General features: G+C 42.3%; 1 protein-coding gene across 1 annotated transcript in view; it reads right to left on the reverse strand.

The window, feature by feature from the left end:
* The window catches only part of ttll12 (tubulin tyrosine ligase-like family, member 12), a 79,186-nt gene extending 54,796 nt beyond the window's left edge, over positions 1–24,390 (reverse strand). Inside the window, exons 1-3 of the mRNA XM_061961234.1 lie at positions 23,975–24,390; positions 12,114–12,265; positions 1,533–1,731 (exon numbers count right to left, since the gene is read on the reverse strand). Of these exons, the coding sequence (XP_061817218.1) occupies positions 1,533–1,731; positions 12,114–12,265; positions 23,975–24,121 (498 nt within the window). The 5' untranslated portion in view covers positions 24,122–24,390. The remainder of the gene's footprint in view (positions 1–1,532; positions 1,732–12,113; positions 12,266–23,974) is intronic.
* Positions 24,391–25,128: the final 738 nt, after the last annotated feature.

Below are 25,128 nucleotides of genomic sequence, written 5' to 3' on the forward strand. Positions count from 1 at the left end.
GGGCCGCGTGGTCGGGGTGGGGCAGGGGCGTGGTTGGGGCAGGGCTAAGAGGGGAGGAGTATATTTACGGCTAGAATTCACCAAGTCAAGTATTTCATATATATATATATATATATATATATATATATATATATATATATATATATATATATATATATAAATATATAAATAAAATAAATACTTGAATTTCAGTGTTCATTTATTTACACATATACACACACATAACACTCATCTACTCATTGTTGAGTTAAGGGTTGAACTGTCCATCCTTGTTCTATTCTCTGTCACTATTTTTCTAACCATGCTGAACACCCTTTCGCAGGTACCCAGAAAGGTTTCGAGTACCACCAAAAAAACGGAATCTCTGAAGACAGTATAAAAATCTGTGTTAAAGGTGTACAAATACTGTTTGTATAATAAGCATGTTATTTTTTACAAATGAGGGTTAAGAGTTCAGTACTAAAAAAAAAAGAAAAGAATGTGGCTTAAGTACAGTTTTTTAATTGAGCTGCTGCATTTTTTGGTTGGGTTGTTTATTTATTTTGAGTAACTTCTATACATTTCTAAAAGGGGAGGAATGTAATAGTGATCTATGTTTGTCTGTTGCCATCTCCTGGTGAATGTTGGCTATAGCGTACTGGGGTTACTTTTTGGTTGGCCAACGATTTACGTGGTGTTGCGCACCTGACGTCACTCAGGTCCGCATGGAGCTGGAGGGGGCGTGGCTTCCAGCTCCGCCTGGATTTTGGGAGATTTTCGGGAGAAAATTTGTCCCGGGAGGTTTTCGGGAGAGGCGCTGAATTTCGGGAGTCTCCCGGAAAATCCGGGAGGGTTGGCAAGTATGGTGTATTAAGGAGTGCTTATTGTACTCTGTTGCGCTGATATTCCCGACGCACTGTAACGAGGCGGGTTGAGACCATCGCTGGAAACTTGGAGCTTCAGCTGATGAACAGATCGGCCGACTTTGACTGTTTTTCGCTGGCTTTGGATGAGAGCTGTGATGTACGTAACACCGCCCAGCTGCTCATCTTCTTACGTGGGATAACTACAGACTTTCAAATCACGAAGGAGCTGGCAGCCATGCAGTCAATTAAAGAGACAACCACAGGTAATGACTTGTTCACGTAGGTAAATGCGTGTTTGGACATGTTAGGACTGAAATGGACAACAGATGGTTGTCCAAATCTGACAGGGAAAAATGTTGGACTTTTAAAGAGGATGCAGGATAAACTTTAAATTAACCCTGCGCAAAAATTGACATTTTTACATTGTATTATACATCAGGAAGTGTAGTGTAAGACAGTGTTAAAAATAAAACCATCAAAAGCAATCTGCTTTTGTATTAAGTTAAGTTAGGTTAAATGAAATTATTATTATTATTATTATTATTTATCTTACGGTATATCAAAAATAATATTGAGCAAAATGTAATTGAAATATTGTCGGTGTGGCCCTCCAGCAGTGCTCGGTTTGCTCATGCGGCCCCCGGTAAAAATTAATTGCCCACCCCTGGTGTAAAGTGTAGTACGTACCCCTTGGGAGAGTTGGTAAGTCTGGTTGTACATCCACATACGATCCATCACAAGCTGTACCGCATCAGCGTCAAGTTCCTTTCCATTGAAGTCCAAGCCCATGAGGGAAGCCATTCTCTGCAACAGGCCACGAATCTCCTCAAGCTGCTGACGGGCATGACCGACACGGTACGTCCAAGCATGGTCAACCAAGAAAACGCTGTGAAGACGTTAAATGGCTTTCATTCAATAACTTATTTCAAACAGTTTTCCCTAAAACACTGTAAACCAAACCTGGGCAAATGAAGACCCATTTTTCAGACTGGCCCGCCGGACATTCCCAAATTACAAAACCCGTTTCCATATGAGTTGGGAAATTGTGTTAGACGTAAATATAAACGGAATACAATGATTTGCAAATCATTTTCAACCCATATTCAGTTGAATATGCTACAAAGACAAAATATTTGATGTTCAAACTGATAAACTTTTTTTTTTTTTGTGCAAATAATCATTAATTTTAGAATTTGATGCCAGCAACACGTGACAAAGAAGTTGGGAAAGGTGGCAATAAATACTGATAATGTTGAGGAATGCTCATCAAACACTTATTTGGAACATCCCACAGGTCCATCCATCCATCCATTTTCTACCGCTTATTCCCTTCGGGGTCACGGGGGGCGCTGGAGCCTATCTCAGCTACAATCGGGCGGAAGGCGGGGTACACCCTGGACAAGTCGCCACCTCATCACAGGGCCAACACAGATAGACAGACAACATTCCCACTCCCATTCACACACTAGGGCCAATTTAGTGTTGCCAATCAACCTATCCCCAGGTGCATGTTTTTGGAGGTGGGAGGAAGCCGGAGTACCCGGATGGAAACCACGCAGTTACGGGGAGAACATGCAAACTCCACACAGAAAAATCCAGAGCCCGGGATTGAACTCATGACTACTCAGGACCTTTGTATTGTGAGGCAGACGCACTAACCCCTCTTCCACCGTGCTGCCTACATCCCACAGGTGTGTGTGCAGGCTAATTGGGAACAGGTGGGTGCCATGATTGGGTATAAAAGTAGATTCCATGAAATGCTCAGTCATTCACAAACAAGGATGGGGCGAGGGTCGCCACTTTGTCAACAAATGCGTGAGCAAATTGTTGAACAGTTTAAGAAAAACCTTTCTCAACCAGCTATTGCAAGGAATTTAGGGATTTCACCATCTACGGTCCGTAATATCATCAAAGGGTTCAGAGAATCTGGAGAAATCACTGCACGTAAGCAGCTAAGCCTGTGACCTTTGATCCCTCAGGCTGTACTGCATCAACAAGCGACATCAGTGTATAAAGGATATCACCACATGGGTTCGGGAACACTTCAGAAACCCACTGTCAGTAACTACAGTTTTTGTAATAATGGTTGTATAAAGTGCAACATTTCCACATATAAAGTGCAACATTAAACTGCGTCAAATTGTTGCTCAGATTAAATAAAATGACAAACTTTTCTTCTACATATAAAAAGTGCAACATTAAACAGTTTCAAGTCAACTCAGCCTCAGATTAACTTTTCTTTTCACCCCCAGCCATTAACCTTGGTGACTTTCACTCAATCTTCATGTTTTTTGCCAGAAAAATCAGTTTATCCACATTGTCTGCAGAAAGAGCAGACCTACTTGCAGTTAAAATGTCTCCATTTGTGGAAAATACCCTTTCACTGGGCACAGAGAAAGCAGGTATGGCGAGGTAGTGCCTGGCTAACTTGGCAGTAAGAGGATATATGGGCTCATTGTTCTTCCACCATAGAAGTGGGTCAAAATCTAGTTTTTAATGCAATATGGTCTTAAATTTGCTGCTATAAAAACACCAACGACATTTGTTATTGCTTTAGCCCTGCCTGACTCGCCGAGGAGAGGCTGCTTGAATGCGGTGGAATCTGTGTTTGTTCGTCTTTCTCTTCGTTGTAGCGATGTTATCCATTGTTGTATCACACCGCAAAGCCCAAATGTTCCCAAACGGGAGATCTTAACAAGGCAGGAGGGTCTTCCAGCTCTGGCTTTTACATGTTGTCGTAGCCCGGTCGCTGCTAGCATGCCGTGTGTTGTGCCTCAGTGTGCATTGTTTACACAACATGTGGTGCGCTACTTAATATGTCCGTGTGGAAACTCGTTCGGTACACGCATACTTGCCAACCTTGAGACCTCCGATTTCGGGAGGTGGGGGGGCGGGGCGGGGCGGGGGGCGTGGTTGGGGCGGGGCGTGGTTAAGAGGGGAGGAGTATATTAACATTTATAATTCACCAAGTCAAGTATTTCATATATATATATGTATATATATATATATATATATATATATATATATAATAAATACTAAGTCAAATATCTCATATATATATATATATATATATATATATATATATATATATATACACAGTATATATACATATATATATGAATTTCGGGAGATTTTCGGGAAAAAATTTGTCCCGGGAGGTTTTCTGGAGAGGCGCTGAATTTCGTGAGTCTCCCGGAAAATCCGGGAGGGTTGGCAAGTATGGGCACACGTCCGAATCGAACCGAATCCCCGTACCGAAACGGTTCAATACAAATACACGTACCGTTTTATATATATATATATATATATGTATATATATATATATATATATATATATGTATGTACATAGTATGAACTGTACATATATACTAGGGCTGCAACTAACAATTAATTTGATAATCGATTAATCTGTCGATTAATCAATTCATAATCGGATAAAAGAGACAAACTACATTTCTATCCTTTCCAGTATTTTATTGAAAAAAAACAGCATACTGGCACCGTACTTATTTTGATTATTGTTTCTCGGCTGTTTGTACATGTTGCAGTTTATAAATAAAGGTTTATAAAAAATTTAAAAAATAAATAAAAAAAATAAAAATAAAAAAAATAAATAAATAAATTGCCTCTGCGCATGCGCATAGCATAGATCCAACGAATCGATGACTAAATTAATCGCCAACTATTTTTATAATAGATTTTAATTGATTTAATCGATTAGTTGTTGCAGCCCTAATATATACATAGATACCCCGGCCCACAGACACATTTTTTTCTCAAAATTTGGCCCCCGAGTCAAAATAATTGCCCAGGCCTACTGTAAACACTCAATGCAATTTGATCAAGTCTTATGCAATCAAAAAAATTCATTTTAAAAGTACATCGGATTCGCTATAAAAGTACATTTACAGTTTACAGTAAGTTTTACAGCTTTGAGGTGGTGGGCGGGTTTAGTGGCTTTCAAATATAGAATAAAGATGGATACAAACAAACTCACGTGCAAAGTCATGAACGAAACGTTCAAAACCTGCAAGTTTTTTACTGATTCGGCACTCACTGCTTCTCGTCACCATTAACTCAGTCAAAGACTCGCCCCTGAAACCTCAATAAAGATAATAAACCAGGACATATGTAATAAATTATGCTCAAAACTGCATTTGTATAACTGTATTAGCCCCCTAGAAACAAGGCATGTGAGCGCCCTTTGAGGGGAAAAAAAGACTACATCAAGACTACATTTCCTGCAATTGGGTGCATTTCCACTCTACAATTTACCTTTAGATTGTTTCTCCTCTAACAATCACTTTTGGCCACGTAATGTACCACATCATTTTTAGTTAGTTTCATTATTACAAGTGAATATGCCATGTACAATTCTATAACACGCATGCAAAGGACTCAGAAAAAGTTTCTTTTTTGGCAACACTTTCCTGTAGCCACTCCCCCTCGGGTAGTATACTTACGGTGTTGTGACCTCTGTTTACGTTCGTCATGTCAAAAATATACCTTCTCGGTGGCTACTAATAAATACTATAGAACAACTGGTTTAAAACTACTGTATTTTTCGGACTATAAGGCGCACTTAAAATCCTTTCATTTTCTCAAAAATCGACAGTGCGCATTATAACCCGGTGCGCCTAATGTACGTAATAATTCTGGTTGTGCTTACCGACCTCGAAGCGATTTTATTTAGTACATGGTGTAATATTAAGTGTGACCAGTAGATGGTAGTCACACATACACATACACAGCCTCCGAAGCAGAACCTCCAGGTTCTGTAACAGCTTCTTCCCTCAAGCCGTAAGACTCTTGAACGCATCATAATTAAATTATCCCCTCAACTCCCCCCAAAATGGATTAACTCGCTGGAATAAAAATCCATAAACGTGGACGCATATGAAAAAGTGCAATATATTTATCTGTACAGTAATCTATTTATTTATTCATATATATTTATTTATTTATTTTATATATATATTTATATATTATTTATATATATTTATTTATTTATTTTATATATATATATTTATATATTATTTATATATATTTATTTATTTATATAGGCACCTTATTGCTTTTTTATCCTGCACTACCATGAGCTTATGTAACGAAATTTCGTTCTTATCTGTGCTGTAAAGTTCAAACTTGAATGACAATAAAAAGGAAGTCTAAGTCTAAGTCTAAATTAGAAATACGTCTAGACTGCAATATGACGCCAGTAAACAAGATGTTTGTATATATATTTATGTATTATTTATATATATTTATTTATTTATTTTATATATATATATTTATATATTATTTATATATATATATTTATTTATTTATATATGCACCTTATTGCTTTTTTATCCTGCACTACCATGAGCTTATGTAACGAAATTTCGTTCTTATCTGTGCTGTAAAGTTCAAACTTGAATGACAATAAAAAGGAAGTCTAAGTCTAAGTCTAAGTCTAAATTAGAAATACGTCTAGACTGCAATATGACGCCAGTAAACAAGATGTTTGTATATATATTTATGTATTATTTATATATATTTATTTATTTATTTTATATATATATATATATATATATATTTATATATTATTTATATATATTTATTTATTTATATAGGCACCTTATTCCTTTTTTATCCTGCACTACCATGAGCTTATGTAACGAAATTTCGTTCTTATCTGTGCTGTAAAGTTCAAACTTGAATGACAATAAAAAGGAAGTCTAAGTCTAAGTCTAAGTCTAAATTAGAAATACGTCTAGACTGCAATATGACGCCAGTAAACAAGATGTTTGTATATGTATTTATGTATTATTTATTTATTTTATATATATATATATATTTATATATTATTTATATATATTTATTTATTTATATATGCACCTTATTGCTTTTTTATCCTGCACTACCATGAGCTTAAGTAACAAAATTTTGTTCTTATCTGTGCTGTAAAGTTCAAATTTGAATGACAATAAAAAGGAAGTCTAAGTCTAAATAAGAGATACGTCTAGACTGCAATATGACGCCAGTAAACAAGACCAAAACTTTAAATGTTCCATTGAAAATAAAGAACATTACACACGGCGCTCAAAAATCTGTCAAAATGTTTTAGTATGACTTTGAAGCCGCACCGCTTGATGGATTGTCGGCCCATTACGGCTACCGTAGTCAGAGATACAAGTATTACTATGGTGTGTGTATAAAGACCTCAAAATGGCACCCATTAGCAGACATAGTATCTGGCGTTTTGTTTCACAATATTATGCAAAACCAACTGTTCCTGCCTTTTAGTACCTGCTGATGTGTATTTGAGATCTGCATAAGTCCTGAAAATTGGCGCACGTGCCGATACCGTAGTCAATAAGCTTCTTCTTTTTCTCTATCTTCTTGTTATGGGAATGTGAGGAGGCGTGGCCTGCAGCCCTGCAGCGAGGCAGGGTGTGCCGGGGCCGGCTCCGAGATCGGCGACAGGTGCGTAGATTGTCTGATCACCTGTCACTCTACAAAAGGGCAGCAGCCGAGAAGGACGGGGGGAGAAGTTGGAGCTGATAACAGACAGAGAACCCGAGAACGAACCCGAGCACGAGCGAAAGCGAGAGCGAGACGGAGACGGAGACAGAGACGCGGAAGACAGAAAAGCAACCGGAAGAGCGCAACTGTCACCAGAGGCGAGTGCTGAAAAGCAGAAGGGCAAGAAAAGAGGAGTTTATTGCAAAATAAACAAAATCTCAAAACTGCCACGCCTGTCATGTCCGTCTTTAGTGGTCCGAGTAACCCGGATGTGCGAGTCCTCCACAGGGACATTCACCCTCTGCTGTTGCCATTTCTAATATAAAGTAGCGTAAAGTTCTTACTTATATCTTGCTATGGAAGCGCTAAAAACTACCGGTGTAGTGAGTTTACATAATTCACCCAAGGAACTTTAGTTATTAGGGAGTTCCGGTCGGACGGTTTTTCACGGGACACATTTCCGGCGTTGTTGTTGCACTAGTGAGCCACGGATGAGGAGATGCTGCTCCGTTATTGATTGAAGTAAAGTCTGAATGTCATTAAAACAGTTAGCTCCATCTTTTTACACTTCTTCCACCCCCGTCCTTGCACTCTACAACAAAGATGACGGGGAGAAGACGCTGTCGAAGGTGAGCCACGTAAATAAGACCGCCCACAAAACGGCGCATCCTGAAGCGACTGTCAGAAAGCGGCTTGAAGATAGTCTGTAAAATATAATCTATGCAACGTTTTGACCAAGAACCACCATTACCGTATTTTTCGGACTATAAGTCGCATTTTTTTTCATAGTTTGGCTGGGGGTGCGACTTATACGCAGGAGCGACTTATGTGTGAAATTATTAACACATTACCGTAAAATATCAAATAATATTATTTAGCTCATTCACGTAAGAGACTAGACCAGGGGTCGGCAACCCGCGGCTCCGGAGCCGCATGCGGCTCTTTGATCACTCTGATGTGGCTCAGCTGCATACTTGCCGACCCCCCCGATTTTCCCGGGAGACTTCCGGATTTCAGTGCCTCTCGCAGAAAACTCCCGGGATTAATATTCTCCGATTTTCACCCTTACAATAATAATAAGGGCGTGCCATGATGGTACAGCATTTAGCGCCCTCTACAATCTGTATAAACAGCGTGCCAGCCCAGCCTCTTGTTGTACGCATCTTCTGCTTGCACACGTAAGTGACAGCAACGCGTACTTGGTCAACAGCCACACAGGTTACACTGACGGTGGCCATATAAAACAACTTTAACACTCTTACTAATAATGCGCCACACTTTGAACCAAAACCAAACAAGAATGACAAACACATTTCGGGAGAACATCTGCACCTTAACACAACATAAACACAATAGAACAAATACCCAGAATCCCATGCAGCCCTGACTCTTCCGGGCTACATTATACACCCCTGCTACCACCAAACCCCGCCCCCACTCCAACCCTGCTCCCTCACACATCAACCCCCCCCTCTGTGCGTCGGTTGAGGTGGGCGGGGTTTGGTAGCGGGGGTGTATAATGTAGCCCGGAAGAGTTAGGGCTGCATGGGATTCTGGGTATTTGTTCTGTTGTGTTTATGTTGTGTTACGGTGCAGATGTTCTCCCGAAATGTGTTTGTCATTCTTGTTTGGTGTGGGTTCACAGTGTGGCGCATTATTAGTAAGAGTGTTAAAGTTTTTTATACCGCCACCGTCAGTGTAACTTGTGTGGTTGTTGACCAAGTATGCCTTGCTGTCACTTGTGCGAGCAAGCAGAAGCCCCATACAACGTGTGGCTGGACCGGCACGCTGGTTGTAGTGGGCGCTAAATGCTGTACCATCACGGTACGTTCGAGAGAATACTTGCCCTGAAATCCGTAGTCTGCCGGAAAAATCGGGAGGGTTGACAAGTATGACGCTGTCAAGCGCCATTCATATAAAACCCGCGGGCCGCACTAACATTCAATTTTCATATTAAGGTGTGGGCCGCGTGTCTGAGACCCTTGGTTTATACATAGCACAAAGCAAAAATAATATTTTGTATGCAGTGTTATTTCATTTTAAATTTCAAAAGATTTTTGTGGCGCCCATTGTTTTCTTTAATTTGTGAAACTGGTCAAAATGGCTCTTTGACTGGTAAAGGTTGCCGACCCCTGGTATAGACGTATAAGATTTCATGGCATTTAGCCATTAGGAGTGACAGATTGTTTGGTAAACGTATAGCATGTTCTATATGTTATAGTTATTTGAATGACTCTTACCATAATATGTTACGTTAACATACCAGGCACCTTCTCAGTTGGTTATTTATGCCTCATATAACGTACACTTATTCAGCCTGTTGTTCACTATTCTTTATTTATTTTAAACTGCCTTTCAAATGTCTATTCTTGGTGTTGGATTTTATCAAATAAATTTCCCAAAAAAATGCGACTTATATATGTTTTTTTCCTTCTTTATTATGCATTTTCGGCCTGTGCGACTTATACTCCGGAGCGACTTATACTCCGAAAAATACGGTACATGTTATGTAGACCACAAAGAAGTGTTTTGCATTTCGAAAAAAAAAAATTATAATATGACACCTTTAATGCGAAAGATCGAAAATAGACCATTCATCGGCAGTGCGCCCTTTGTTCCAGAAAATAGTGAAGTGAAGTATATTTATATAGCGCTTTTCTCAAGTGACTCAAAGCGCTTTACATAGTGAAACCCAATATCTAAGTTACATTTCAATCAATCAATTCCTTTATTGTCGTTGTCATAATAACACTTAAGTCATACATGAACAACGAGATTTTGTTTGAGCTTTGTCCAGCGGCATAGAAACTGCATTGATGTGCAGGTTGACAATAGTTTACATTTTAGCATTGTCAGGAAGATCACGATAAGAGGGACGTGGGGGTGGGAACAGTCAGATGTCTGATGGGTGTTACGTTGATGTTGCAGCAATGCAATGTCCAGAGCACAATTATTGAGGTGGTGAAGAGTGAGGTAATAAGATGGTCCGGGGCAGCAAAGGGGCAGGCTGTTCATTTAGCAGTCTCACAGCCTGGGGATACAGACTGTGAGACATTCTGGTGGTCCTGGCGCGAATCCATCTATACCTCCTTCCAGAGGGTAGCAGGTTGAAGAGGCCATGTGCTGGGTGGTATCTGTCCGTCTTCTTATGCAGCGAGTTGTGTACATGGCACTCATCTCTGGGAGTATCGTCCTTGTAATTTTCCCCGCCGCTTAAACCAGTGTGGGTGGCACTGGGAGCAAGTGGGTAAAATGTCTTGCCCAAGGACACAACGGCAGTGGCCAGGATGGCGGAAGCAGGGATCGAACCTGCAACCCTGAAGTTGCTGGAACGGCTGCTCTACCAACCGAGCTATACCGTCCAAAAAAAATACGGTATACAACTTGTATTTTAAGATTGCTATTATTGACCCTTATTGAATAACACAAATATATTTGTACTATTCAAACATGTTGTGGAGAGGCAGGGCCGGCGGTCCGACACCGGGGCCCGGTCCAAGATGGCGGCGAGGGGGCGTGGCCTGCGGACTCGCGTCCAAATGGACTACAGGTGCGTGGGTCGGGCAGCTGGGCACAATTAGTTAATCTGTCGGTGTATAAAAGGGTGACAGCCGAGAGAGACGGGAGGAGAGGTGGAGAGCAAGAGGCAAGACGCGGAGCACAGTACACCACGCAAACGACGGCGACGTGCTGCTGAAAAGTAGACGGCGAACGACGGCGACGTGCTAATGAAAAGCAGACGGCGGACGGGAGGAAACCATCCTCTGCTACCACGCGAACGACGGCGACGTGCTGCTGAAAAGTAGACGGCGAACGACGGCGACGTGCTGCTGAAAATCAGACGGCGGACGGGAGGAAACCATCCTCTGCTACCATGCGAACGACGGCGACATGCTGCTGAAAAGTAGACGGCGAACGACGGCGATGTGCTGCTGAAAAGCTGACGGCGGACGGGAGGAAACCATCCTCTGCTACCACGCGAACGACGGCGACGTGCTGCTGAAAAGTAGACGGCGAACAACGGCGATGTGCTGCTGAAAAGCAGACGGCGGACGGGAGGAAACCATCCTCTGCTACCACGCGAATGACGGCGACGTGCTGCTGAAAAGTAGACGGCGAACGACGGCGATGTGCTGCTGAAAAGCAGACGGCGGACGGGAGGAAACCATCCTCTGCTACCACGCGAACGACGGCGACGTGCTGCTGAAAAGTAGACGGCGAACAACGGCGATGTGCTGCTGAAAAGCAGACGGCGGACGGGAGGAAACCATCCTCTGCTACCACGCGAACGACGGCGACGTGCTGCTGAAAAGTAGACCGCGAACGACGGCGACGTGCTGCTGAATAGCAGACGGCGGACGGGAGGAAACCATCCTCTGCTACCACGCGAACGACGGCGACGTGCTGCTGAAAAGTAGACGGCGAACGACGGCGACGTGCTGCTGAAAAGCAGACGGCGAACGACGGCGACGTGCTGCTGAAAAGCAGACGGCGGACGGAAGGAAACCATTCGTGTGCTCACGTAAGAAAAGGCAGCGGCTGAAAATCACGCCAAAGACTCTGTTCCTGAAAAAATAAAGAAGTCTAAACCATCTTATGACAATGTCTTCCCTGGAATGGTCCTGAGAACTCACCCGGAAGCAAGGGTCTTCCACAGTGTGTTAAAGAATAAATTAACAACATGAATTTAAATACCTTAACCTAAATGATTTCAACTTCCAAATAAAAACAATGTGTAACGAAGCATCTCGCCATTCTTACCTTGCTGGTTGTGAGGTAAGCAGTCCACTTTTTTGGGTCACAATTACTTTTGAACCAATTACTGCTCCATGCTTAGTCCTGTCTCCATCCTGGCAATCATCTTCTTTTTCTTGGATCTGCATGATTCCAAACACCTCCCCAGCATCAAAAATCTGTCAAAAAACACAATTAGAATCAGAATCAGAATCAGCTTTATTGTCATTACGCAGGGTAACGAGATTGAGGCCATTCCATACAGTGCAATGTGTGCATGCAAGAAAACAATGTGTAAATATATACAAATATAAAAAATATAGAAGTGCAAAGAAAAGTGTGGAAGAGAACAGTGTACACTCTATACCCTCTGTACAATGTACACTCTATACCAGGGGTCGGCAACCTTTACCACTCAAAGAGCCATTTAGACCAGTTTCACAAATTAAAGAAAACAATGGGAGCCACAAAACTCTTTTGAAATTTAAAATGAAATAACACTGCATACAAAGTTTTTTTTTGCTTTGTGCTATGTATAAACCAGACACGGGGCCCGCACCTTAATATAAAAATGTAATGTTAGTGCGTGCCGCAAGTTTTATATGAATGGCGCTTGACAGTGTCATACTTGCCAACCCTCCCGATTTTTCATGGAGACTACAAATTTCAGGGCAACTATTCTCTCAAACGTCTGCTGATTTTCACCCTAACAACAATAATAAGGACGTGATGTGATGGTACAGCATTTAGCGCCCTCTACAACCTGTACAAACAGCGTGCCGGCCCAGCCACACGTTGAATGAGGCTTCTGCTTGCACACGTACGTAACATCAGAGGCATACTTGGTCAACAGCCATACAGGTTACACTGACGGTGGCCGTATAAAACAACTTTAACACTCTTACTAATATGCGCCACACTGTGAACCAAAACCAAACAAGAATGACAAACACATTTCGGGAGAACATCTGCACCGTAACACAACAGAGTGTCCGCCCTGAGATCGGTAGGTTGTGAGTTCAAACCCCGGCCGAGTCATACCAAAGACTATGAAAATGGGACCCATTACTTCCCTGCTTGGCACTCAGCATCAAGGGTTGGAATTGGGGGTTAAATCACCAAAAATGATTCCCGGGCACGGCACTGCTGCTGCCCACTGCTCCCCTCACCTCCCAGGGGGTGAACAAGGGGATGTTTCAAATGCAGAGGACAAATTTCACTGGTACTTTAACTTTACTTAACATAAACACAACAGAACAAATACCCAGAATCCCATGCAGCCCCCCAACCCTGGGTGAGCAGGGTTGGGGGGGAAGGGTTTGGTGGTAGCGGGGGGAGTGGGGGTGTATAATGTAGCCCGGAAGAGTTAAGGCTGCATGGGATTCTGGGTATTTGTTCTGTTGTGTTTATGTTGTCTTAAAAAAACACATTAAACAAAGACATTTCTCCCAAAATGTGTTTGTCATTCTTGTTTGGTTTTGGTTCACAGTGTGGCGCATATTAGTAAGAGTGTTAAAGTTGTTTTATACGGCCACCGTCAGTGTGACCTGTATGGCTGTTAACCAAGTATGCCTTGCTGTTACGTACGTGTGCAAGCAGAAGCCTCATACAACGTGTGGCTGGGCCAGCACGCTGTTTGTACAGGTTGTAGAGGGCGCTAAATGCTGTACCATCACGGCACGCCCTTAATATTATTGTTAAGGTGAAATTCGGAGAATATTTGCCCCGGGGAGAGGCACTGAAATCCGGAAGTCTCCCGGGAAAATCGGGTGGTCGGCAAGTATGCAGCTGAGCCGCATCAAGGTGATCAAAGAGCCGCATGCGGCTCCGGAGCCGCGGGTTGCCGACCCCTGCTCTATACACTCTGTGCAAAATGTACACCTTATACACTCTGTACAAATGTACACTCTATACAGTGGGTGAAATGAATATATACATGAATATCTACATGAAAAAAACAGGGTGGTTGGTGGAATGGGTTATTGCACCGAAGAGAAGGCAGTTATGAGGGACAATGGGGCAGTTCATTCAGCGGGTTATGGCCCTTGGGAAGAAGCTGTTCTTTAGCCTGTTTGTCTTGGTTTTAATGCACCTGTAGCGCTTCCCAGAGGGCAGCAGGTGGAACAGGTCAGAGCCAGGGTGGGTGCTGTCCTTGATGATGGCACTGGCTCTGTTGAGGCAGCGGGAGGTGTAGATGTCCATCAGAGAGGGGAGAGAGCGGCCGATGATCTTCTGAGCCGTCTTGACCACTCTTTGCAGCCTCTCCCTGTCTGCTGCAGTGCAGCTGCCGTACCAGGCTCTCGATGGACGAGCGGTAGAAGGTCAGCAGCAGGTCAGGCTTCAGGTTGTACTTCCCGAGGACTCTCAGGAAGTGTAGCCGCTGCTGAGCCTTCTTGATGATTGATGTGGTGTTGACTGTCCAGAAAAAGTCGTTAGAGATGTGGACTCCAAGGTACCTGAAGGTGTGGACCCTCTCCACACGCTCGCCGTTGATGTAGAGGGGGGCAGGGTCAGTGCTGCTCCTTCTGAAGTCGACGATGATCTCTCTGGTCTTGCTGGTGTTGAGAGCGAGGTTGTTCTCTGAAGACCAGGCCGTCAGCTTCAGGACCTCTTCCCTGTAGGCAGCCTCGTCACCCCTGGAGATGAGCCCGACCACTGTGGTATCGTCAGCGAACTTGACGGTAAGGTTGTCACTTTGGGCTGGACTGCAGTCATGGGTGTAGAGGCAGTAGAGGAGGGGGCTCAGCACACAGCCCTGTGGGGAGCCGATGCTCAGCGTGCGGGAGGATGAGAGTTGGGGGCCAAGTCTCACATTCTGGGGTCGGTCCGTTAGGAAGTCCTTTATCCAGGCGTTTGTGAGAGGGGGGAGGCCAAGAGTGTTCAGTTTATTGCAGAGTCTGTCCGGGATTATTGTATTGAAGGCAGAGCTATAATCCACAAAGAGCATCCGGACGTAGCTCTGCTGCTGCTCTAGGTGGTTCAGAGCAGAGTGGAGAGCAACAGCGATGGCGTCCTCTGTGGATCTGTTCGCCCGGTATGCGAACTGGTGGGGGTCGAAGTCTGGAGGGATATGGTCCTTGATGTGCTGGAGAACCAGTCTCTCGAAGCACTTCATGATTACCGGAGTGAGGGCCACTGGTCGGTAATCATTCAGGCTCGTGATGGGAGACTTCTTCGGCACCAGGATTATTGTAGATGACTTCAGGCAGGATGGGATGACTGCCTGAGCCAGGGAGAGGTATATTTATTTAAGCAATAAACTATTGAGATGAATTTGCAAGCCCTTTGTTGACAATGGCAAGGGTATATCCCCTCGAGGAAATATACGGTACTTCAAACAAAACATGGAGCTTAATCACTGACTTTGCCAAGACAGCATGTGGCTTGAGGAGGCAGGGGAACATTCGGGGCATTTGGCCCCCGTTTAAATCCTGATTTTTTTGGCCCTCAAGTCGATGCGCTAACTCCTTCAAGACTGTTGGAAAACCATTTCAAGTGACTAACTATTGAAGCTCATCGAGAGAATACCAAGACTGTGCAAAGCAGTAATCAGAGCAAAGGGTGGCTATTTTGAAGAAACTACAAAATAAAACATGTTTTCAGTTATTTCACCTTTTTTTTGTTAAGTACATAACTCCACATGTGTTCATTCATAGTTTTGATGCCTTCAGTGACAATTTACAATGTAAATAGTCATGAAAATAAAGAAAACGCATTGAATGAGAAGGTGTGTCCAAATGTTTGGCCTGTACTCTATATATATATATATATACATATATATATATACATACATACATACATACATACATATATATATATATATATATATACATACGAATCCCACGATTCGATTCAATATCGATTCTTGGGGTCACGATTCGATTCAAAATCGATTTTTTTTTTTCAATTCAACACGATTCTCGATTCAAAAACGATTTTTTCCCGATTCAAAAGGATTCTCTACTCATTCAATACATAGGATTTCATCAGGATCTACCCCAGTCTGCTGACATGCAAGCAGAGTAGTAGATTTTTGTAAAAAGCTTTTATAATTGTAAAGGACAATGTTTTATCAACTGATTGCAATAATGTACATTTGTTTTAACTATTAAATGAACCAAAAATATGACTTATTTTATCTTTGTGAAAATATTGGACACAGTGTGTTGTCAAGCTTATGAGATGCGATGCAAGTGTAAGCCACTGTGACACTATTGTTCTTTTTTTATTTTATTTTTATAAATGTCTGATGATAATGTCAATGAGGGATTTTTAATCACTGCTATGTTGAAATTGTAACTAATATTGATACTGTTGTTGATAATATTCATTTTTGTTTCACTACTTTTGGTTTGTTCTGTGTCGTGTTTGTCCATCCATCCATCCATCTTCTTCCGCTTATCCGAGGTCCGGTCGCGGGGGCAGCAGCCTAAGCAGGGAAGCCCAGACTTCCCTCTCCCCAGCCACTTCGTCCAGCTCCTCCCGGGGGATCCCGAGGCGTTCCCAGGCCAGCCGGGAGACATAGTCTTCCCAACGTGTCCTGGGTCTTCCCCGTGGCCTCCTACCGGTCGGACGTGCCCTAAACACCTCCCGAGGGAGGCGATCGGGTGGCATCCTGACCAGATGCCCGAACCACCTCATCTGGCTCCTCTCGATGTGGAGGAGCAGTGGCTTTACTTTGAGCTCCCCCCGGATGACAGAGCTTCTCACCCTATCTCTAAGGGAGAGCCCTGCCACCCGGCGGAGGAAACTCATTTCGGCCGCTTGTACCCGTGATCTTGTCCTTTCGGTCATAACCCAAAGCTCATGACCATAGGTGAGGATGGGAACGTAGATCGACCGATAAATTGAGAGCTTTGCCTTCCGGCTCAGCTCCTTCTTCACCACAACGGATCGATACAGCGTCCGCATTACTGAAGACGCCGCACCACCATCACTGATGGTGGAAACTTTACACTAGACTTCAGGCAACGTGGATCCTGTGCCTCTCCTGTCTTCCTCCAGACTCTGGGACCTCGATTTCCAAAGGAAATGCAAAATTTGCATGGTTGGGTGATGGTTTGGGGTGCCATGTCATCTGCTGGTGTCGGTCCACTCTGTTTCCTGAGATCCAGGGTCAACGCAGCCGTCTACCAGCAAGTTTTAGAGCACTTCATGCTTCCTGCTGCTGACCTGCTCTATGGAGATGGAGATTTCAAGTTCCAACAGGACTTGGCGCCTGCACACAGCGCAAAATCTACCCGTGCCTGGTTTACGGACCATGGTATTTCTGTTCTAAATTGGCCCGCCAACTCCCCTGACCTTAGCCCCATAGAAAATCTGTGGGGTATTGTGAAAAGGAAGATGCAGAATGCCAGACCCAAAAACGCAGAAGAGTTGAAGGCCACTATCAGAGCAACCTGGGCTCTCATAACACCTGAGCAGTGCCAGAAACTCATCGACTCCATGCCACGCCGCATTAACGCAGTAATTGAGGCAAAAGGAGCTCCAACCAAGTATTGAGTATTGTACATGCTCATATTTTTCATTTTCATACTTTTCAGTTGGCCAACATTTCTAAAAATCCCTTTTTTGTATTAGCCTTAAGTAATATTCTAATTTTGTGACACACGGAATTTTGGATTTTCATTTGTTGCCACTTCAAATCATCAAAATTAAATGAAATAAACATTTGAATGCATCAGTCTGTGTGCAATGAATAAATATAATGTACAAGTTACACCTTTTGAATGCAATTACTGAAATAAATCAAGTTTTTCAAAATATTCTAATTTACTGGCTTTTACCTGTATATATATATATATATGCGTAACAATTTCCCTTGTGGATCATTAAGGTTTGTCTAAGTCTAAGTCTAATATATACTACAGATGTCTGATAATATCGGACTGCCGATATTATCGGCCGATAAATGCTTTAAAATGTAATATCGGAAACTATCGGTATCGGTTTCAAAAAGTAAAATTTATGACTTTTTAAAACGCCGCTGTACGGAGTGGTACACGAACGGACGTAAGGAGAAGTACAGAGCGCCAATAAACCTTAAAGGCACTGCCTTTGAGTGCCGGCCCAATCACATAATATCTACGGCTTTTCACACACACAATTGAATGCAAGGCATACTTGGTCAACAGCCATACAGGTCAAACTGAGGGTGGCCGTATAAACAACTTTAACACTGTTACAAATATGCGCCACACTGTGAACCCACACCAAACAAGAATGACAAACACATTTCGGGAGAACATCCGCACCGTAACACAACATAAACACAACAGAACAAATACCCAGAACCCCTTGCAGCACTAACTCTTCCGGGACACTACAATATATATATATATATATATATATATATATATATAGATGTGTGTGTGTGTGTGTGTGTGTGTGTGTGTTAATGTATAAATATACACAAGCTGTGAAAATCTGCTGTTCAATGCGTGTGCTTGGGTCCTACTTTTAGGAACACTAATACAAAAACTCACAATAATGTCTGATTGAATGCTAAAAACGTTATGACAGACCGCCTTAAAAAACGGAATGGAATTAAAAAATTTTTTACTGAATGGGTTACCCACAAATAATGTATATTTAAATAAAGAATGTGGGATTTACAACATTAACTATGAACGATAAAACACTGAATATTGACAACATATGAACATCGACATATTTGCAATATGCAACAAAATTGCAACAAACGTAGCATAATATGAAAGCGAAGGGTAAAAAAAAAAAAACCACCTACAATCTGATATATCACTAAGCTTTAGAACTGTCTTGTAAAAATCTCTTTCCGTGTTCCACCCTGACACCCGCATTTCAGGCTGACACTGTGATACCGCTCCGCAACCACACTTAGGGTGAACATTTCCATGATACCAAAAAGGAGGACGTTATGCGGCATATCAATAAATTACTATGGTGTACATAGGACTCTGGTATACTCTTATTTATAGTACAATTTTGAGTGGTTTAAAGATGATGTTTGTGTGGCTGAATAGGAAAAAATATTAAAGTCAAGTGTTTGTTAACAGTATTTGTATTTATTCAATACATTGTGGTGTTCAAAAAGTGACCACTGAGATGAATCTTTTCAAGTGCAGAGTGCCACAAAGCATAACATGTGTGGACTTAAATGTAGTTAACATATATAATTTTAAAAAAATGCCACAAAAATGTTTCCACATCAACATCAAGGCTGCTTGCTGCATATCTGGTTGCGTTATGCAGAATATGGGCCAAACAGTTTGCAGGGAGCACATCTTTTTGGCTCAGTTTCAGCTTCTGATACACACTGTTGTGTTTGCCACAATTGACACTGGCATTGTCTGCTGCATATGCAGACATGTTTTTCACCTCTAAGCCAGACATCTCAAGTTTTGCCAGCAGCTGGTTTGTTATGGCTTCTGACGTTTCGTTGCTGTCTCTATAAAAATCCAACAGGACATGTTGGATGCCTTCATCAAAGTGAAAATACCTTACCACAATGGGAAAACACTTGTTTGTTCCTTTATTTGAGGCGTCGGTTGCTACGGAAAAGGGTAGGTTGTTTTCTTTTATGTAGTCGGTATGTTCCTGTACCGAATAGTGAGCGATGACGTTCTCGCACAATGCCTTGGCTTTTGTTCGGCCACAGGCCATCCCTTTAGCTGTGGGATAGTCACTGAAAATCTCCTGGTCCACTTTCATGCCGCAGTCTAAACTTCTGTAGGACTGGTGATGCTTTACAGCAGTGGTTCTCAACCTTTTTCAGTGATGTACCCCCTGTGAAAATTTTTTTAATTCAAGTGCCCCCTAATCAGAGCAAAGCATTTTTGGTTGAAAAAAAGAGATAAAGAAGTAAAATACAGCACTATGTCATCAGTTTCTGATTTATTAAATTGTATAACAGTGCAAAATATTGCTCATTTGTAGTGGTCTTTCTTGAACTATTTGGAAAAAAATATGTAAAATAACTAAAAACTTGTTGGAAAATAAACAAGTGATTCAATTATAAATAAAGATTTCTACACATAGAAGTAATCATCAACTTAAAGTGCCCTTTTTGGGGATTGTAATAGAGATCCATCTGGATTCAGGAACTTAATTCTAAACATTTCTTCACAAAAAAAGAAATCTTTAACATCAATATTTATGGAACATGTCTACAAAAAATCTAGCTGTCAACACCGAATATTGCATTGTTGCATTTCTTTTCACAGTTCTTTTTGACAGACATTTTAGTGAGGGTCAAACCATCATGGCATGGGGGAAACTCTGGCTTTGTGGTAATGAATGGAATAGCCTACCGTACTTGATTTGATGTTCAGTTTATGAACTTACATTACATTACATACCCCCAGGGTACCATTTGAGAACCACTGCTTTAAGCATGGTACACCTTGCACAGCTCCGCAGCGGTTATCTTGTCATCCAGGGGCGACGGAACTTCATGAAAAAATGTCCTCATTGAAGAGGTACCTGCCGCAGGTTTATTACTTTTATGTTTATCCGTACCCGCATGCCGTTCAATTGCAGCTTTCCCCTGACTACTTACGTTGACATCACATCGACAACGTGTGCAGAAGCCATGGAATGAGTCTCGACTGCTTCTCGTTATAAATTCGTGCTCTTTTATCCATTCAGAATTAAACGAGGTCTTGCGTTTTGGCATGATGCTAACTTTCTGTCAATGTTATGCCGCAGCAGCACATGGACCCTTGTTTACTTTTTTAACCAATGATAAGCAGATTTGTATCCGACACCGCTCTTAGCCAATCATTTGATACGTTAGTGCTTTGGGGGCATTTTTTACGGTCTTTGATTAGCTATCGCGCTGCAGCCCAGCAAAGATGAAAAAACTCTGCTCTTCAAGCCTAGTGCCTCAAAAAGGAGGACAAATACGTGTCCGGCTTGATGCTGCGCCGGACGCCGGACAGGGCATTAAAAATCCGGACTGTCCGGCCTAAATCCGGACACCTGGTCACCCTAACCACACTGCTTGGTGCCTCGTCTAAGATTTTGTGAGCTAGGTTAACATAGTAACTAGTAGAGATGTCCGATAATGGCCTTTTTGCCGACATCTGATATTGTCCAACTCTTAATTACCGATTCCGATATCAACCGATACCGATATATACAGTCGTGGAATTAACACATTATTATGCCTAATTTGGTTGTGATGCCCCGCTGGATGCATTAAACAATGTAACAAGGTTTTCCAAAATAAATCAACTCAAGTTATGGAAAAAAAAATGCCAACATGGCACTGGGCGGTATAGCTCGGTTGGTAGAGTGGCCGTGCCAGCAACTTGAGGGTTGCAGGTTCAATCCCCGCTTCCGCCATCCTAGTTACTGCTGTTGTGTCCTTGGGCAAGACACTTTACCCACCTGCTCCCAGGGCCACCCACAGTAGTTTAAATGTAACTTAGATATTGGGTTTCACAATGTAAAGCACTTTGAGTCACTAGAAAAAAGCGCTATATAAATATAATTCACTTCACTTCACACTGCCATATTTATTATTGAATGGTAAATGGTAAATGGGTCGTACTTGTATAGCGCTTTTCTACCTTTTTAAGGAACTCAAAGCGCTTTGACAATAAATCAAATCAAATCAAATCAACTTTATTTATAAAGCACATTTAAAATTTACCACAGGGGTAGCCAAAGCGCTGTACAATGGGCAGGTTAAAAAATAAAACGAGTACCGAGCAAACACAACACAACACAAACAGAACACGATAAAAAAAAAATAAAAAAAATTGAATAAATAAAAACATAAAACAGTGTTAAAAGCCATGGAATAAAAGTATGTTTTTAAGAGAGATTTAAAAACAGGAAGAGAGGAGGCTTGTCTAATACTCAGAGGTAGGTCGTTCCAGAGCTTGGGAGCAGCAACGGCGAAAGCTCTGTCACCTCTAAGCTTCAGCCTTGTGTCAGGGACCGTCAACAGCAGCTGATCGGCTGATCTTAGGGATCGGGTGGGGCAGTAAGGCTGAAGGAGGTCGGAGAGATAGGTTGGCGCGAGGATGTCTAGACATTTAAAAACAAATAAAAGGAGTTTAAAATTGATTCGATAACGCACAGGGAGCCAGTGAAGGGACGCTAAAATAGGGGTGATGTGCTCACGTCTGCGGGTCTGTGTTAGCAGACGAGCAGCAGAGTTCTGCACGAGCTGCAGGCTGGCGAGGGAGGCCTGGCTAATACCTACATACAGGGCGTTGCAGTAGTCAAGACGAGTCGAGATAAAGGCGTGGATTAATTTCTCAAGATCATGTCCTGATAGAAGCGGTTTCACTTTCGCTATTTGGCGTAATTGATAAAAGCTTTTTTGAACGACGCTGCTGATTTGTTTTTCGAATTTAAAATCTGAGTCGAACTTTACCCCCAGGTTTGTGACACAGTCGCTGAGATACGAGGTCAGAGTGCCAAGGTCAACGTTGGGGGAGGGAGAGCGACTTGGACCGAACAACATAACTTCTGTTTTATCTTCATTTAGGCTCAGAAAGTTAGCTGAAAGCCAGACTTTGATGTCGTGCAGGCAGTCAATAAGACGTTGAACCGTGTTATTTTTATTTATTTATTATTTTTATATTTTCCACATTCACCCATTCACACACACACATTCACACACTGATGGCGTGTCAGTCATAAAGTGCATTACTTTTTTTAACATGCCTCAAAACAGCAGCTTGGAATTTGGGACATGCTCTCCCTGAGAGAGCATGAGAAGGTTGAGGTGGGCGGGGTTGGGGGGCGGGATTGAGGTGGGGGGAGGGGGCGGGGGGTGTATATTGCAGCGTCCCGGAAGAGTTAATGCTGCAAGAGGTTCTGGGTATTTGTTCTGTTGTGTTTTCAGGTGCGGATGTTCTCCCGAAATGTGTTTGTCATTCTTGTTTGGTGTGGGTTCACAGTGCGGCGCATATTTGTAACAGTGTTAAAGTTGTTTATACGGCCACCCTCAGTGTGACCTTTATGGCTGTTGACCAAGTATGCCTTGCATTCACTTGTGTGTGTGAAAAGCCGTAGATATTATGTGATTGGGCCGGCACGCAAAGGCAGTGCCTTTAAGGTTTATTGGCGCTCTGTACTTCTCCCTACGTCCGTGTACACAGCGGCGTTTTAAAAAGTCATACATTTTACTTTTTGAAACCGATACCGATAATTTCCGATATTACATTTTGAAGCATTTATCGGCCGATATTATCGGACATCTCTAGGAACTAGTAAAAAAGTACCAATGATTGTCACACACACACTAGGTGTGGTGAAATGTGTCCTCTGCATTTGACCCATCCCCTTGTTCACCCCCTGGGAGGTGAGGGGAGCAGTGGGCAGCAGCGGTGCCGCGCCCGGGAATAATTTTTGGTGATTTAACCCCCAATTCCAACCCTTGATGCTGAGTGCCAAGCAGGGAGGTAATGGGTCCCATTTTTATAGTCTTTGGTATGACTCGGCCGGGGTTTGAACTCACAACCTACCGATCTCAAAAGCGCAGATTCCAACCATTGAAATACTTTGTATAGTTCCAGACTTACGGTCATTTGAAAACATCACTTCACATCTTAATGGCAGCTACAGTTTCTTAAAGATCTAAATTAATTATTTGGGAATGTCCGGCGGGCCAGATTGAAAAGCTCAACGGGCCGCATGTGGCCCCCGGGCCTTAATTTGCCCACGTCTGCTATAAGGGCTTAAAATTGCTAAGATTGTTTTTGACATTTCCCATTAACATGCTAAACTAATCTGAGTAGATCAGTAACAAATAAGAAGCAGTGCTGCTTTCGGGGTGGTTTCTCGTGAAATTGTGATTGTATAAAGTGCTGCATGCCATTGTAAAAATGCGTGAAGCATTGATACTAAATTGATAAACAAGAGTTGTTTAAAGAAGACAAGACACTGACTTGCTTGGTGATTTTCTGATGCAGGCTCCTCCAGTACATTTGAGGTATTCCGCAGCTACTCAAGGCTTCGGTGTACAAGGCAACAAACGTGTTGAACTCTTCATCTTCGTCTCCGGTGGACAACACGCTCGCGTTTGTTGCCATCATGTACCCGGAAGTTTTGATTCCACTTTGCAATGTTGTCGTTTAAAATAGATTGGATAGCGACCTTAGCCTTGGCCAAACTCAATCTGCCGACACGTGGTGAATAACCTTCTCCATGTGGAGTGTAAAATATGGACGAACGCGTTCTAACAGTTAAAAAAAAAAAAAAAAAGAGCCTTCCAACAGTGTTGTACTTTATATGATATCAATAAAGCGGAGACGGTTGCTTGTAGTTGTTCGTCTTTAATTTGGTAACTTCCGCCCTGCCCCACATAACGCGCATGCGCGCAGGCATCGCTCACTGCCCATACATTGCATCGCTCACTGCCCATACATTACATCTCTCCCTTTGACTAAATGTTTGCCCCACATAAAACATACAAACAGTGGTATGCATTAGGTAAACTTCTTTTAACCCAAAAACTATTTGTGACTGAACCAATCAACATATAGCATCACTCACATGTCACATTTACTTTTCTTCTTTTTCTTTTTTTTCTTGTAGTGCGTCTTTAATTTGGACACTTCCGCCCTGCCTTACGTCACGCGCATGCGCGCAAGAATCGCTCACCGCCCATACATTACAAAACATATAAACAGTAGTATGCATTAGGTAAACTTGTTTTAATCCCAAAACTCTCTCTGACTGAGGTAATTAACATATATCATCATTCACATGTCATATATTATTTACTTTTCTTCCTTGTATTTTTACTGTAGTTGTTCGTCTTTAATTTGGTAACTTCCGCCCTGCCCCACATGCCGCGCATGCGTGCAGGCATCGCTCACTGCCCATACATTACAAAACATATAAACAGTGGTATGCATTAAGTAAACTTGTTTTAACCCCAAAACCCTCTCTGACGGAATCAATTAACATATATCATCATTCACATGTCATACATTCTTTACTTTTCTTATTTTTATTTATTTATTTTTCTTATAGTTGTTCGTCTTTAATTTGGTTGATTAATTGATTGAAACTTTTATTAGTAGATTGCACAGTACAG

This window comes from Nerophis lumbriciformis, linkage group LG05, assembly GCF_033978685.3.
Source record: "Nerophis lumbriciformis linkage group LG05, RoL_Nlum_v2.1, whole genome shotgun sequence".
NCBI lineage: Eukaryota > Metazoa > Chordata > Actinopteri > Syngnathiformes > Syngnathidae > Nerophis > Nerophis lumbriciformis.